The sequence below is a fragment of the Galeopterus variegatus genome, unplaced genomic scaffold (genome assembly GCF_000696425.1).
Source record: "Galeopterus variegatus unplaced genomic scaffold, G_variegatus-3.0.2 Scaffold699, whole genome shotgun sequence".
Lineage (NCBI taxonomy): Eukaryota > Metazoa > Chordata > Mammalia > Dermoptera > Cynocephalidae > Galeopterus > Galeopterus variegatus.
Genome location: NW_007726810.1, coordinates 344,673 through 362,047, shown reverse-complemented (window position 1 = coordinate 362,047; position 17,375 = coordinate 344,673). Strand labels below are relative to the sequence as shown.

Genomic DNA, 17,375 nt, shown 5'->3' with positions numbered 1-17,375 from the left:
GAAAGCAGCTGGTTAGAAAACACCATGTACCATCCAGGGCCAAGGATTACCAAAATGTTGATACTTTCTGCATCTGCTCATGAGAAAGGAGAGAAACCAGCCTGTGCTGAGGCTGAGTCCTGTGCACACACTCGTGAAGAGCTTACCGACTGTCATTAGCCATGTCCAGTGATTCTCAAAGTGTGGTCCCTGGACCAGCAGCATCAGCATCAGCTGGCTTCTATTAGAAATACAGATACTTAGGCCAAACTTCATATCTACTGAGTCAGAACCTGTGTTTTCACAAGTCCTCCAGGTGATTGTGGAGCAGCACTGTCTAGTGGAACTTTGTGTGATGATGGAGATTACCTAAAGCTACACTGTCCAATATGGTAGCCACTCACTGTCTATGGCCACTGAGCACTTGAAATGTGGGCAAGGTACTGTGATCTTAATTTTGTTTAATTTTAACTAATTAATTTAAACTTAAATGGCCATGCGTGGTGAGTGGCTACCATACAGGACAGCACAGCTCAGTAACATTGCTAAGCATTCCTGTGCCTTTCCATCTGAGCAATTCACTACCTTAGACACAATACAACAAAACAAAAAACTGAATGTCACTTGACGAATTATGTATTGATATTATCTATTTCCTTATTCCAGTGTTGATATAATTTAACTAGAAGATATTTGAGATGGAAGCCTTGTAGTTTAATGCCAATGAAATATTCTGTAAGAGAAAAACAATTTGTGCACATTTCCACATCCTGTCAGAATGTTTGGTAAGTCACACTTTGATCATTGCCCCTGCTTCACATCCCGAGGGTAAGAATTTTAGCATAACCCAGCAACTCAAATTTCTTAATGAAATTTGGCAGGTACCTGCAGTACAATTGTTGTGCTCTGTGTGCTGGGAAAGGGAAAGAAATGACCAGCAGAAATTTTTGGTGTTTCATGTAAAGGAAGTAGCATGAAAAAAGGAACAGGGGCAGGAAAGTTCGTGGCATTTTGAGGAACAGCAAAGAATTACATTTGGCTAAAGTGTGGTGTTCATAAAGTGTCAAAAACCAAGGCCCCGACTCAAACATTTGTCCCCAGCTGCTCTCATTTCATCCCTTGACTCCTCTCTCCTCTTTCAGTCAGAGAGTCTGAAGCAAGGCAACCATGGTGGTGGAGTGGGAGACGGGAGGAGGGGCAGGGGTAAGATGCTGTAGAGACAGCATGGACACAACTTGCTGTCTGATAGGGTGTTACATCCACACAGTGCCAGGAACTCTGATAGGAGCTTGATACCCAAAGAAGGAACTTACAGCCTGGGTGAGGGGGTCAATATAATAAATGAGTAAAAAGCATGCTATCTATTTCTCTAGAAGTCTGTACAGGGTCCAGAAGTGGAAGACATCAAGGTGACCCTGACAAATCTGGTGTGAGTTGTTGTAATGGTCTTAATTGCGGCACTGGGATTCACATCTCATGTGACTGGAGGGAATGTTCAGAGCTTTGAGACTTGGAGGTCGATTCTTTAGGGATAGTACTAAGGTCTGAAGTGAAACTAGGCTAGATGGTGAAAGGAATTTCTTACGTATTTTTCCAAAGCAGCATTCTCCAGTTGAGTGTATTGACACATGTGCGTGTGCATACATGCGCCCTGAGACCTCTTAATATTCCCTCATTTCCTCTCATTTCTGGCTTCTAACACTTGACACCACTCGTTGCTGATCTTTTCATCATTTTCATCCAAAGGACAGTATTTCTCCTCATTTAGATTTCAGAATACATTAAAAAATAACAAGAACAAGGGCCGGCCCAGTGGCGCACTCTGTAGAGTGTGGCACTTGGGAGTGTGGCGGCGCTCCCGCCGAGGGTTCAGATCCCATATAGAGACCGGTCTGCTCACTGGTTGAGCGCGGTGCGGGCATGACACCGAGGGTTGCGATCCCGTTGCCGGTCGCGGTACAGGCGCGACACTGAGGGTTGCAATCCCGTTACCGGTCACGAAAAAAAGACAAAAAGGAAAAAAAAAATAACAAGAACAAAATAACCAAATGAGTTTATATTGTGTCCCTCTAAATTAGTGCTCAATTTTTGCATTTGGGCCATGTTTTATGTGGCCTAAGTCACATTGCTGGCACCAGCATGCACTGAGACTGACCCAGTCCAACCATCTAAGGGCAAATATTCTCCTATTAAATCTCAAGAACATGTCTTCCTAAGAACATTTTATTTGGGTGCTTACTTGGTTATTTATTTTCTTATACATATATTTATTGGGAATAATTTATAGTTGTTTATGTTTTATGTCCCATCTCTTTCCAGAAATATTTTAGACTGCTTGCATAAGTACAATTAAGCCAGAAAAAAAAATAATTAAGTAGATGATGTAGCTTTAAAGTACCTGGTTCTGATCCTAAGGTCAGAGACAGACGCATTGTTTTAAGCTGCCCAAGAAAGTGGGGGTAGAAACAAATAAAAACAGCTGTCTGGAGCTGTCCTTGGTCCTGTCACTGCCTGTCTGCCTGACTCTGCCCTTGGCCAGGTCCCTTGTGACCACCTCAATCTCGCCTAAATTTGTGCTGCTTGGTTCCTTGCTGCTCCATAGGAATAGCCCTGGTGACTTCTGATTTCTTGACTTGTTGCCAGTTCACCTGTTACCTGTCCCTGACTCAGGTTTCTAGGGCTACATATTGTATCACCTCACCTAGCCCAGAAGATTCTTGCCAAGCAGCCTCAGGTTGGGTTCTTTGGTCAAGCTGAATGTCTGGGGGAAAAAAAAAAGGCTTTCTTTGTAAATGTTTCTCTCATTTTCTTTTAAATTCATTTGCGAAGTGTTGCTCCCTGCAGAGGTAATTTCCGTGAGCTGATTACCACAAAAAACATATTTCCTTTTATTATTGGTTCCTCGTACATCTCACCATATGCCAAGATCAACTCAAAATGGATTAAATAATTAAATATATGTCCTGAAACTATAATTCAATTTTTAAAAATATCCATAAATAACTAGATGATGTGGTCAAATACATAATAATTTAAAAATATGAGCTCAATTACAAAACTCAATTTCTACACTCCTTTTCAGGAATCTATCTTTTATAAAATGTGAGATATATATGTAAATGCCTTGTAGTATATGATTCTGGCCCCCCAAAATAGACAGCTGATATTGAGGCAAACAACTATATTTGCAAGTCCATTAGAGCCTGAGTAGAAAGTCCCTTGTTTTGAGTTAGGTGATGGATAACCTGGATGGTTAATATTGCCATTTTATTGGTGTTACTTACGTGGCTTTGGCTTTTAGCCAGGGATTTTGATTAGTATAATGATTAATTATCTTTATCATTGATGGTAGTAGCCAGTTTTAAGCTTTCATATGAATTTTCAGTGTGGAATAAAAGGAACTGTATCCTTATAAAGACTTAATATAGCACAATAGATTAAAGCATTTTTATTAAAATATTTAAAATAAAAAGTTATATAAAGACAATTTAACATGTATTTAGTTAAAATTGACTTGTTTTCTCTTTCTTAAATAGCATGCAGGTTTTTTTCTGATCTGGTGAATTGTTCAGACATAAAGGCATAGGTGGGTTTAGGAATGCTCCAGAGTGTCACGTGGCTTCAAGGTAAAAAAAAAAAAAGACTAATCAGGCTAGTGACTAGTGGAGGAGCTGGTGACACTGGAAGAGCCTTTTGTGGTGTATTTTCACAGGGTTCCCAACCTTAGCACAACCTGGTTTGTCCTCAGTGTCTCAAGAGCAGGAACAGAAAGGGGCTAACAAGTTAGTAAAATTATTAAAAGTTTTAAACTGTGCTCATCCTTTGAACTTGCTCCTTCTGGGAGTTTATTCTAAGAAAACAATAGAACATATTCAAAGACTCAGCTGCAAGTGTCTTGATCACATCAGTTTGTAGCTCATCCATTTGGGAAAAAAAACCTAGATGTCCATCAGAAAGGGGATTGGTTACGTAAGTTAAATGATTATAGAAGCTGTTTTTGAAAATTATGGATGGAGGATTTCAAACTTTTTCTTTTAAAGCAGGAGAGCTCTTTTTCCAAATGAAATTCTGTGAGGGATTCCAAATATATGAAAGAAAAAAAGGAGGTGCTCTTGTTGAACTGAGGTCGAGGATCTGGAACCTCACCCACTTGACATCTGCCTTACCTCTGCTGGGGCCCTCGTCACCTCTAAAATTCTTGTGAAAGCTGAGGGGCCCTGTTTCAGAGAATATTTTAGATAAAAATTTGTTGACAGGAAAAGATATTCATGGTCTGTTACATTAAAAAGAAGATTTGAAAATATAGTAGAATATCAATTTTGTTAAAAAATGTGTTTCATTTATGCTCACGTATGTGATATATGTATAGTGTGTGTATTTATGGCAAAAAATGTTTAGGAGTTCAGGAAGAAACCTGTTAAACTCTGGATTATAGGTATTTTAATTCTTTTTTATTCTTGTTTATTTATAATTTTAATTTTTAAGTGATGATCATGTATTATTTTTATAAAATTTTTTTGGTTAATATATATTAATTGCTAGAAATCACAGCTTTGAAATATATGTATTTGATACAATACAAGTAACTTTTAACTTTAAAAAGGAGGTTTGCATAAATAGCACTTGGTCTCTGTTGTAATCTATTGCTATATAATGAGTCAGCATAAAAACTTAGCTTTTTAAAACACCAAGGATTGATCATTTTATTATCTTCCATTGTTTATGTGGTTCAGAGTTTTGGGAAGGGCTTTGCTGGGTGGTCTGGCTCAGGGTCTCACATGTTTGCCATCAGATGATGGCTGGAGCAGCTGGGGCTTGGGCAGGCATCTCTCTTTCTCTCTTCTTGTTGACTCAGGGCCTCTTCATGTGGTCTCTGCAAGGGCTAGTTTGGACTTTCTCATAGCATGGCGGCCTCAGGGTAGTCAGACACCTTGCATGGTGGCTAAAGTTCACAAGAGTGTGTGTGCCAGTGAGCAAAGTAGAAGCTACCTTGAAGGGCTTTGCTGGGTGGTCTGGCTCAGGGTCTCACATGTTTGCCATCAGATGATGGCTGGAGCAGCTGGGGCTTGGGCAGGCATCTCTCTTTCTCTCTTCTTGTTGACTCAGGGCCTCTTTGTGTGGTCTCTGCAAGGGCTAGTTTGGACTTTCTCATAGCATGGCGACTCAGGGTAGTCAGACACCTTGCATGGTGGCTAAAGTTCACAAGAGTGTGTGTGCCAGTGAGCAAAATAGAAGCTACCTCACCTTCTATGGCCCAGGCTTGTCACCTAGAGTCACTTCTATCAGACTGCATTAGTCAATCAGCCGTAAGCCCATCCATATTTAAGCAAACAGGCTTCAAAATTTGTGGGGCCCAGTGCAAAATGAAAATGATGGGTCCCACGTTCAAGACAGAGACAGCAGAGCATTAAAACAAGCATGAGCCCTCCCTTCTAAGTGTGGGGCCTTATCTGACTACATGGGTTGCAGCCCGTGACGCTGGCCCTGGGGAGGGAACGTTGACTGCATCTGTTGATGGGGGGAATGTCAAGACCACATTGTAGAAAAGCATGTGAGAGGGAGATAATGTGTGACCATCTTTGGAAAATGAAATCTACCATGGTTTCTGCAACTCAACTGCTATTAATTCACTGACTACATGGGTTGCAGCCCGTGACGCTGGCCCTGGGGAGGGAACGTTGACTGCATCTGTCGATGGGGGGAATGTCAAGACCACATTGTAGAAAAGCATGTGAGATGGGAGATAATGTGTGACCATCTTTGGAAAATGAAATCTACCATGGTTTCTGCAACTCAACTGCTATTAATTCAGTGGCACACACTTTTACTACCTAGAACAAGAGTCAGCCATTAACTATACAGGAGAAACTGCAGTCTGCCAGAACAGTAATAGGGATGTATTTTAAATTTCTTTGTGGAGATAGAGATTGCCTCTAAATAGAGTATAGTAAAAATGCCTGTTTTATATCTGTTATAGGCTGAATTGTGTCCTCCCCTCCCCCAAATTCATAGGTTGAAGCCTTAACTCTCAGTGTGACTGTATTTGCAGATAGAGCCTTTAAGAAGGTAATTAAGGTTAAATCAGGTCATAAGGGTGGATTCCTAATCCAAAAGGACTGGTGTCTTTATAAGGAAAGGAAGAGACACCAGGAGTACATGCAGAGAGCAAGGGCCATGTGAGGACACAGCAATAAGGCACCCACCTGTAAGCCAAGAAGAGTGCCCTCAGGAGAAACCAAATCTGTAGACACCTTGATCTTGGACTTCCAGCCTCTAGAACTGTGAGAAAATAAATTTCTGTTACTTAAACCACACAGTCTGCAGTACTTTGTTATGGCAGCCTTCTATGATTTGAATGTCTCCTCCAAATTCATCCTGAAACTTAATCCTAACGTAACAGTATCAAGAGGTGTGGTCTTTAGGAGGTGATTGAGTCGTGAGGGCTCTGCCCTCGTGAATGGGATCAGATGCCCTTATAAAAGGGCTTGTCAGAGGTAGTCAAGCCCCTTTTCGACCCTTCCGTGCCTTCCACCAAGTGAGGTTACCTAGATGGTGCCGTCTATGAGGAATAGGCCCTCACCAATCACTAAACCTGCTGGTGCCTTGATCTTGGACTTCCCAGCCTCTGGAACTGTAAGAAATAAATTTCTGCTTTTTATAAATTACCCAGTGTTCTGTTATAGCAGCACAGACAAAGAACAACTTTAGCATACTAAAGATTTCTAATTTCTAGAGACTAAAAATTTCTAAGATTACAAATACTTTAGTTGCCCTTTTTAGTATTTTCTTTATTAGTCATCCTAATCCATTGGATATCCCAGGTTCTTTGTCAGCTTCCAAGGAAAGCCAAATCTAATAGCAAATGCCATGTTTTAATTCATGGCCCTTCTTTATTTACCTTCTGATGAATAAGGGCAGTATTATTCATTTTTCCTGGAGTATTGCTTGTATCCAGTAAAGGTTCATGTCTGCAGTAATACTGTAGTTCATTTATGGATTTGTAAAAAGTAATATTCCTTTTAACCGCTGTGGTCAATTATCTGCAAAGATGGCTATGAGCATCTCCTCTCACCCTCTCTGTATGTCACTCCTCTCCTCATGGGCTGGAATCTCTTTCACCTGCCCTTGCATCGGGCTGACTTGCTTTGCTTTGACCGGTAGAATGTGGTGGAAATGATGCTGTGTGACTCTCAGAGCTAGGTCTTCCTTAAGCTTCCATTTTTGGCCTCTTGAAAGCTAGCCAGCAGGTAACGCAATCTGCCTGTCTTGCTGGTGAACCCTCTCCTAATGGGGAAGAGGCTCAGGTAGAGAGCTGTAAATTGAGGCTGTTGTGTGCCTGAAGGAGATCCAGAAGGAGACAGAAGGATGCATATAGGGAATGGGGGAGTGCCGAAGGCAAACTGTACCTGATAGGCCAGGTGGTGTGGCTGAGAAGGAACCAAGGAATGAAGTGCAGGGTTTTAGCGATGATATTTTTGATTGGCCTTGAAGGCTTGTTGACTTGCCCTGACTTTGCATTACTAGGTTAGAGCTGTCAGTGCTGGCTGGTGTAGACTGGCAGGGTGACATCCGTAATTGCCTCAGGTAGTTGCTGGCCCTTGGACCTCTGGAACAGGACACTTTTACTAAGCATTAGCCCTGGGAATTGGCTCCTGAATACATACTGCCTTGCAAAAGTCCTATTGCAATAGCTTACCTTGAACACTGTTATGAGTTGACTTGTATCACTCCCAAATTAATATGCTGAAGTCCTAATCCTTAGTATCTCAGACTGTGACCTTCTTTGAAAGTAAGTTTATACTGGTCGTACTGGTGGGCTCTAATCCAAAATGACTAATGTCCTTATAAAAATGGACAATTTAAACACAGATATGAACACACAGAGAACACCATGGGAGGATGAAGGCAGAGATCAGGTGACGCAGAGGCCAAGGCGTGCTGAAGATTGCCAGCAAACACCAGAAGCTAGGAGAGAAGCAGGGACAGTTTCTTCCTTACTGCCCTCCAAAGGAACCAACCCTGCCAACACTTGATCTTGGAATTCTAGTCTTCACAACTGTAAGACAATATGTTTCTGTTGTTTAAACCACCCAGTCTGTGATACCTTGTTAGGGGAGTCTTTGGAAACTGATACAAACACCCGTGCCCTTTCCTCTTATATCTTTAGATCTGGGTGGATGATCACAGGGACAAACTTGTGCCCCTGATGAGGAAGCTGCCAGGTGGCATCACATCTTAACCCAGTTAAAATTAAAATTCTCATTTCTTCAAAAAGTTTTGTGAAAAGCAATCTATTGGATATTTCAGGTGTGAGAAAAAAAGATAATATTTTATAGGAGGACCCCTTTAATACCTCCGAAATTATACCAAATAGGTTGTTTCATCTGCCTTTGTCGAGACCCATCTACCCAAGAATTTGTCTCCACTTATTCCAGAGTTTATAGGGAGTTAATACTTAGTTGTTTTTCCCTAGAAACCTGATTTAACCTAACTGTATTAGGATTGACACTTGATTATTCTGATATAATCATTTGCGTGATTTTTAGTGCCAAATAGTTAAAGCTGATATTAGAATCTCAAAAGTGGCATTTCTTATTCAGAAATGTTTAGTGCCTTATAATAACAGTAATATTGGATGCATTATGCAGTAATAATGGAAGTTACATTTGCAAAATAGTTGTGGTAATGGGAAATTCTGAAATGTAAGAAATAAAAAAGCACGTTGGAAGAGAAAAATGTGTTTTATTCACAGCATTTCAGCTGTCTGTGGTCTCGGGTTGGAAGGCAGGGAAGAGCTAGTGTTCTCAGTGGCACAGCACTCCAGGGGTGCATGATTTATATCGACCTATACAATTCTGATTGAAGTTGGGGATTTTCAGTCACTGGAATCAAAAGAGAGTGGGGGTGTTGCTGTGTTTGAAAATACCTTTTGCTCTTTAGAACAGATTAGCATTTTGTAAATGAATATTGGATTTCCAAAGAAAGCAATAATAATTAGGTTCTCTTCTCATTGCTCATGACTTCTGAATCATAGTTTACTTAAAAATATATTTGGAAAAAAATATAAAGTATATTTCCCTATACTTCACCAATGTAGCTTTTAGTTTTTAAAGCTGATTAACTTTATCCTATCCTTTTGATACTTTGAATTATTCATCACATTGAACATATGTAAGCTCACAGAAAACCACGGGGAAAATAAATCTGTAAGGAGCCTAAGAAATTCTCGGCTATGTGAATTAATACAACAAATGCTGATGTTAAGTTATGAATATTTTCTGTATCAATTGGAAAAGTTAGTGAAGTTTTGACTAAATAGTTTTTTGGCAGCTAAATTATCCTTAATCCCAGAGCATCCTGCTTAAAACATACAAGATTCAACAAAGCCATGGAAATGCCAGGGCAGCAGAGATGGAAAAAAGAGTGAATTAATTTCATTGCGTCCATTTCATAAGAATTATTTTAGCCTGGCGTATGTTCATGTGGAACCTGCCTTTGCTCAGTTCCTTTTACGAAGAAAGGTTTTTCTTTTTTACTTTTTCTCTTTGGCTTTGGCACCATTGAACTGACAAGCTGGTTTACAGATGTCTAGTCTTTTCTAAGGCCTCTCAGTATTCTTGGGGTTGTTACCATCACTCTTTCCTTGGTGGACCAAGAGGTGGTATCCATGGCAGGAATGTGAAACCATCTCTCACGGGGTCTTGGAGCAATTATATATAAATTCCATGCACTTCTCCACCCACCTCTGAAATCACACATGGAGTGTGTCTGTAGCACTGGGAGTGGCACGTTTCACCCTCGTAGGAGAAACATCAAACAGACATGCACTGAGAGAAGGGAGAGGCTGGGCAGGATCAGTCTTGGTATTTTTCCATCCTTCTAAACAAGCAAAAAGTTTTCACTTTCACGGGGCAGGATGTTAGGGACTTCAGTCGGCAGCTTCCTGAAGGACCATTCAATGTTTGGCTGTGACCTTGGGAACTATAGCCTTCACTCCTTTGCAGTGATTCCCTCTGTGCAAATTATTCTAATTTGTGTCTGAATGCTGTCAGCTTTCCTCTGTGTGGTGAAACGATCCCCTTTGAAAAGTGCCCTGCAAATTTAAAGTGGGGATATTGATAACAATATTTTACTGAAGGACCCATATTCACTTTCTAGATAGCATTTTATTTTCCAAACCCAAAACCTCTTTGGGACTCTGAGTTACCACTTTTCCTCTTGTGGTTGGTTTACTGGAAGGCAACGTTGTGTAATGGTTCAGAACATGGGCTTTGTAGGCAGACTGCTTCAAATTTCACCACCACCTCTCCCGCTGTGTGACTAGCGATGGGTTAATCACTGAGTCTGGTTTCCTAAATTTTGATTAGGGATGCTAACAGAATCCCCCTTGCAGCACTGTCGAGAGGATTAAATGAATATTGCAAAGGGAAGCACTTAGCGTAGTGTTAGGCACGTGTAAGTACTTGGTAAGGATTAGCTTTCACTGCTTTCTGAAGGTATTTAGGGTTCTGTTATTAGAATGGATTTTGTGCAAAGCTGGCAAAAAGAGCTGATTCTCATAACTTGATTAATTGCAAAATATTTCTCTCCCATCCTATTCTTCCTTTATTCCATCTCACCTGTGATATGAACTTGTATTCATTAAGTAAACACAAGTTTATTTATTGTCTTGTTTTTAGTATGCTGTACTGGTATATACTTTATAAAGAAATCATGGAAAAACAATAATTTTTTTTGTAAGCCCAATATTCAGATACCTGAGAACTCTTTCCTTGGCATCCAGTCCTGATGATGTGGGAGGGAGACAAGGCTTGTGAAGTGGCTCCTGCAAGCAGTGGCCCTGTGTCAGTCCCACCCTGTAGCCTCGTTCTGTCAGGACTTGGCTGGGTTCCTTGGAGTGGCATATAGGTTGTGGGGAGAAGCTGTGGGCACAGAGCTCTGTGATACACATGCTTCAGCTTCTCCTTCTCAGAGATCCATTCCCACTGGGCAGAAAGGCAGAGGGTCCATTATGATTTCTGCCTGGCATTTCATTATTTGTGTATGAAGTGAGGTTAGAAATTTGTGTCATAAACGGTCACTTGAAAACAACCTTCAATTCTAAAATTTAAAAATTCTGCGTCCTTGGGAGGTAGTTATAATGTGAGACTCCTGATATCAAGATGATATTTTTGACAGTAATTTGTCAAACCTGCTAATCTCATTCCATTGCTTTGTTACAGATTGATGTTCTGAAGGCAGATCTGGAAAGTGCAGAATGGAAAGTTTTGGAAAATCTTATTCTGGAAGATGTCCTTGAACAGATTGGACAGCTCATCTTTGAGATCCATCTCCACTGGCCTGGGTTTGAGGTCAGTGGCAGTGACAGCAGTGTTGTGCGGTTCTGGTACAGTCTCCTCAAAGAGTTAGAACTAAAGGATTTCAGGCTTTTTCACAGTTATAAAGATTTATCTAAGCCTCAGCTATTCCTGAAGAAGGACATTTTCAATGCAAGTAGCTGTTATACTCTCAGTTGGGTGAATACAAGGTGGAAATAGGATGCAAGACCTCATCAAGAATGCAAGGAAATATTTGCAGAATGGAGTATGTCCATGATTCTAATCGTGGGTTTACTCATCGTGTCTCCCATTAGCTTGTCACCTGCTTGAAGTAGGAATGGTGATATTGTCTCTGTAGTGCATGTAGCCTGGTGCTTGACGTGTGGTAGGGGCGCAGTTAATCCTTGTTGAAAGATGAACACTCTGTCACCCCCATTACCCAGACCCAAGTTCTTTGCCTTTTAATCTCTGACAGAGTGGCTAAAAGGCCACTCTTCACTTTTACTTGAAAGACAATCTCCCTCTCATCCCAGTTTTCCCTAAAATTCATTATGTGTCTACAATCCATGAATTCATAAAAATTAAAATGAAATGATATATTTTCCATTTTTACAAGGTTGATGAGATTCTAAAGTTCTTTGTCTACTGTTTAAATAGGGCATTTCCTTTGTCTTGAACTCATCTCTTTCAAGGTTTTTCTTATTCATCTTGTCAATAATATTCTTTACAACCTCATAGATTTCAATCATTCCTTCTCAGCCTTTGCTTATCGTGTGGGGCAGGGTTTCTTAACCTCGGGACTGTTGCCATTTGGGCTGGATAATTCTTTATTGTTTGCTCAAAAAAATTTGGGAGAGAGTAAAATACTGATTATTACTAGACTTTATCCTTTCTCCTGGTTTTTTAACCTCCTTCTATCCTCTGACACTCCCTGGGTTGGCTTTTTGTTTCTTGATGAGGTTTGAAAATGCCATTCCTCAAGTGAGAGATTGAAGTATATTAGAATAGGATGATCTTACTAACTTGAGTTGAAAAGTGAACAAGACTTTCTGAATCAGTTGTGATGATTTTTTGAAATATAAATGAGGTTTTTATTTTAAAACTCATGTTAGAAATCCATCCCCACTAGCCTGGTATACTAGTAAGAGTTGAGCTGAGAGGACCAGCTTGAATAGGTGAGATTTGAAATGGCAGTTTGGTTGCTTCAAAGATGCATTGGCATCTCAAATGTGCAGAAGGGTCCATACAAACTCGAAAGTGGTTTATACTGTTAGTTTGCATGGCAGCATTGCCAAAGAAAAGCTAACTGTAGCTCAATTCCGTTTGGATTATACCACAGATTTTTCCATAAAAATTTTATACACTGATATATATACACTAAACATTTTTATATGCTAAAGTGTGAAGAGTGTACTAATTTTAAGTGTTTAGTCTGATCAACTTTTAGATATGTACACACCCTTATCAAGATTTTTTAATTCATGGAATTAAAGATTTATGACAATACTGAAAGCCACCTTTGTATAGGGCAAGTTAACCATTTATTCCAGATTGGTGGTACAGAACATTGACTTCATCACACTATATATATATCTGAAGCAAGAATGGATGTGCTATTAAAAAAATAAATCACAAACACATCCACCCACACTCACCTACTAGGCAGCCTGTTCCATAGTTATTCATACTTATTTTATGCTTATTTCTAAAACTGTTCTTCATTCCCTTCATGGATAGTATCAAATTTCTGATGAATATTCTGATGTTGCTATGGTTTCCCTGCCTCTACAATTATTATGCTTGTCGTGTAGGCCTGGGTTTCTTAACCTCAGCACCATTGCCGTTTGGGCTGGATAATTCTTTATTGGGGTTTGAGGGCTGTTCTGTGCATTGTAGGATGTTTAGAGCATGCCTGGCCTCTACCCACTAAATGGCAGGAGCACCCTTCCCCCTCAGTTGTGACATTCAGACATGTCTGCAGACAGTGCCAAATGTCCCCCCGGGGGTGTGTGTGTGCAAAAATCAGCCACTGTGGAGAACTGCTGGTGTAGCCCATGAGAAGGGGGCCAGGCTACTACTGCATTGGTGTTTGCTTGCGAAGAATGGGCAAACACAGATCCTCTTGTGAGGAACAAGCAAAACAATAACCACCACCACCACCACCACCACCACCACAAAAGCAACACAAACAGAATACAACAATCAAAGTCAAGAGTTACCATTTACTGAGAGCTTACTATGTGCCAGACACTTTGCATAGATTATTCCTAATTCTCCCGACAACCTGACAAGGAAGTGTAATTTTTCTGGTCGTTTGTGTAAAGAAACTCTGAGAGGTTAAATAGCTTATTCAAATTACTTAACTAGGAGATGGTGGAAAAGGAATCCACATTCTGGTTTGTCAGATCCCATAAAGACCATGCTCATTCCCCTCCACAATGCTGCCTCCATAGCCTTTACCGAATGTACGATGCTTCGTCCAAATGTCATATTTTGCCTCCCTTTAATAAAAGGAGGAAAAAAGCTATAAACATACTTAGACAAACCTGCAAGTCTGTTAGAGTTGGGATAATTTTGTAGCATGCAGATTTGCTTAACTTAAACCATCTACTTAATTAACCTATGCTTGCCAAATGGAAGTTTACTGAGGAAATATGGGGACCCAACTTCTCTGTCAATATAGTTAGGCTGCCAAGGCTTGGAAGGAGCCTGGGTCTGGCTCATCCCAATATTTGGCACTTTCCTCCTGGGTTTTAGAAAGGACGCAGTCACTTGGAACTGCAGTGCGATGCTTTTTCCTTACAACTAGTCTCTGACTTGCAGATAAATGAGCTAAGGTGTGAATATCTGTGACATGCATCTCCTTTACTCTTACTGGAGTAGTATTCATAAAAGATTCTGAAAATACAAATTTAATAATGTTCTTATCAATGATTTAAAAACTGCTCCTTTTTTAGGTGAAAGATATATAAGGGTGCAAGAGATTCAGAAGTTGCCTTTTAGCACAACCTGTGTCACAATTTGAGATTTCGCTTCCTCTTTTCTTAGTGATTGTATTTGATGCAGTTATAATAGGTTATCATATAAATATTTGTAATTACTTGACATGTTCAAATGAAGAGAATCAGGGAGAAGTAAACAAAGTTCTATTAAAATTGACTGAAGGTCCACTGATATTTACATAAGGGTAGAACAAAATTAAATTAGTGGATTTACAGTGTTTAGTCCAAAACAGTTGTTCTTGTAAGCATTTCTGCCTTGGTTATAAGATCTTCTGGTAATTAAAGTATAAGATTTGCATTTTCTAAGTATTAAATGTTTGGATTTTGGAAAGCTTGGATTAATATCAGGAAGCCAGGCTCATCATATTTTGCCGGTTTAGAAATGAAGACCTCATTCAAATAGGTCATTCTACTTGACAATAATACCACAGTACTTCCAACTTGAATTGATGTAATGGTTCTTTTCTGCTGGAGATAAATTTATGTTTGCTTTTTAAGCAATAACATAATTGGTTTTGTACTAGCCAATTGCTGGTGCTTTGTGAATTCAATAATACATTTAACCTTATTCCCAAATATCTTCCTTTTTATCACAATGAAAGATTTGAGTTTATCAGATGAAATTATAAACTGAAGATTTGATATATTCTTAAAACTACCTAAATTTAGAGATTATTGAAATTCTTTTAATAATTTTATTATATTTCTATCCTTAAGAAAAATAAATCAAGCATTCCTAATGTTGTCATACTTTATGTTCCAAACTATGTGGGAAAATGCTGGTTCTCAACATGCTAAACTAATGCTTTCTAAAATCAGCAACTTCAATCCTCTGGATATATCCCCAGTAGTAGGATTACCGGATCACATGGAAGTTCTACCTGTCATTGTGTAAGGAACCTCCATACTGTTCTCCATAATGGCTGTACTAATTTACAGTCCCACCAACAGTGCAGGAGGGTTCCTGTCTCTCCACATCCTTGCTAGCATTTGTTATTCTCTGTCTTTTTTATAATAGCCAGTCTGATTGGGGTGAGGTGATATCTCAAAGTGGTTTTGATTTGCATTTCCCTGATGATTAGTGATGTTGAGCATATTTTCATATACCTGTTGGCCATTTGTTTGTCTTCCTTTGAGAAATGTCTATTCAGCTCCTTTGCCCATTTTTTAATTGGATTATTTGGGTTTTTGCTGTAAAGTTGTTTGACATCTTTGTATATTCTGGATATTAATCCCTTGTCAGATATGTAGCTTGCAAATATTTTCTCCCATTCTTTAAGACATCAGATGGAAGGGATACCTGCACTACCATATTTATTGCAGCTCTATTTACAATAGTTAGGTGATGGAACTAACCTAAATGTCCATCGATGGATGACTGGATAAGGAAATTGTGTTGTATATGCACAATGAAATACTACTCAGCCATAAAAAAGAATGAAATTCTATCATTTGCAGCAATGTGGATGAGCCTGGAGAAAATTATTCTAAGTGAAATGACCCAGGTACAGAAAGAGAAATACTGTGTGTTCTGACTCATAACTGGGATATGAATCCATAAATAAACAAATGAACAATAAAGAGAGACAGAGAGAGAGAAAGAAAGAAACAACAATCACAGTAATACGTTGAACTTTCAGAAAACTAGAGGTGGAAAAGAGGAGGGGAGGAGGAGTGGTGGGGGGCTAATGAGGAATTGGTCAATGGACACGAAGAATGATTGTGTATTGTGATGATGAATAAGCTAATTATACTGATCTAACCACCACACATTGTACACAATTATTAAAGATCAACATTGTACCCCACATGTATGTATAATAATAATAAAAAATTTCCTGGGAACCTGTTAGAAATGAAAATTCTAGGGCTCCATCTCAGACTTACTGAATCAGAAACTCTGGGGGAGGAAACATATTGCCTGTATTTTAATGAGCCCTCCAGGTGTTACTGATGCTTGTTAAAATTTCAAAACCATTATTATAATGATCTTTTACCTTAAGTTTTTACAATAATAAAAAAGGTTTTTGTCTAAATCACTACATCCAATCTCTGATGGTAGAACTGCATGCTTATACATTTTGCCGAGATGTTAATTTATAAATGAATATTTATGAAATAATTATATTACACAGTACAATTTAAAAAAATAAAACCAGCAACTTCATATTCTTCTCATGTAGAATATTTAAACTTTTTCTTAGTGATTGGTTTTGTGCAATAAGATTGTCTAAATTAATAAGAGATTTTTCTTTTCTTTGGTCTAGTTTGAATTCTAATCTAGACTATTTCAATAAAGAAGCCAAGTATACACAGGATTGATATCCAATCAATATGTACCAGTAGAGGAGATCTATTGTACAACACGGTGACTATATTTGTGATGTATTGTGTACTTGAAAATTGCTGAGAGTAGATTTTAAATGTTCTCACCACAAAAAAATAAGTATGTGAGGTAATGACTGTTAACTACCTTGATTTTGTCATTCCACAAATATCATGTTGTATACCATAAATATATACAATTTTTATTTGTTAATTTTAAAAAAGTATGCCCCATGAAATACTTTGGACATATTTATACTAAAATGAAAAGTACCAGTAGAGCTTTAGTGGTTGGTAAATGGCTGTGGTCAAGAGTTCCCCAGGGGTTCTCTTCCACGTCGGTCCTCTCACAGGATGCCCAGATCTCTCCATGATTGGGCACAGGTTAATACGCAGTACAAAAAGTGGCCTCCAGAACACTGATCCAGCACTGTGACTGGCTTCATTTTGTCTGGTCTGTCTTCTGCCTCACTTGTCATTGGATATTTTGAATATTACCCCTGGGTGGGTATATATAATAAACAAAGGCCCAAGTGGGTTCTATGACGTGAAGGAGAAGCCACAATTATGTGTCAATCAAAATAAGCTATTGATTATCTATACAAGAAAATACTTTTTCTTAAGGATGTCAAATCAAACATCATTTTCTCAGGGACCCCCTACTTAAGGCCCTCCACTATGTGTCCCCGCAATGCCATCTTTTCTCCCTCTCTTCACACTCCCTGTGCTTTAATACATCTGCCTGTATGTC

At 39.2% G+C, this 17,375-nt stretch overlaps 1 protein-coding gene across 1 annotated transcript in view; it reads left to right on the top strand.

Annotated features, from left to right (window-relative positions):
- METTL24 (methyltransferase like 24) overlaps positions 1–11,899 on the top strand; it is an 81,587-nt gene extending 69,688 nt beyond the window's left edge. Inside the window, exon 5 of the mRNA XM_008571528.1 lies at positions 11,202–11,899. Coding sequence (XP_008569750.1) covers positions 11,202–11,516 — 315 coding nt within the window. The 3' untranslated portion in view covers positions 11,517–11,899. The remainder of the gene's footprint in view (positions 1–11,201) is intronic.
- Positions 11,900–17,375: the final 5,476 nt, after the last annotated feature.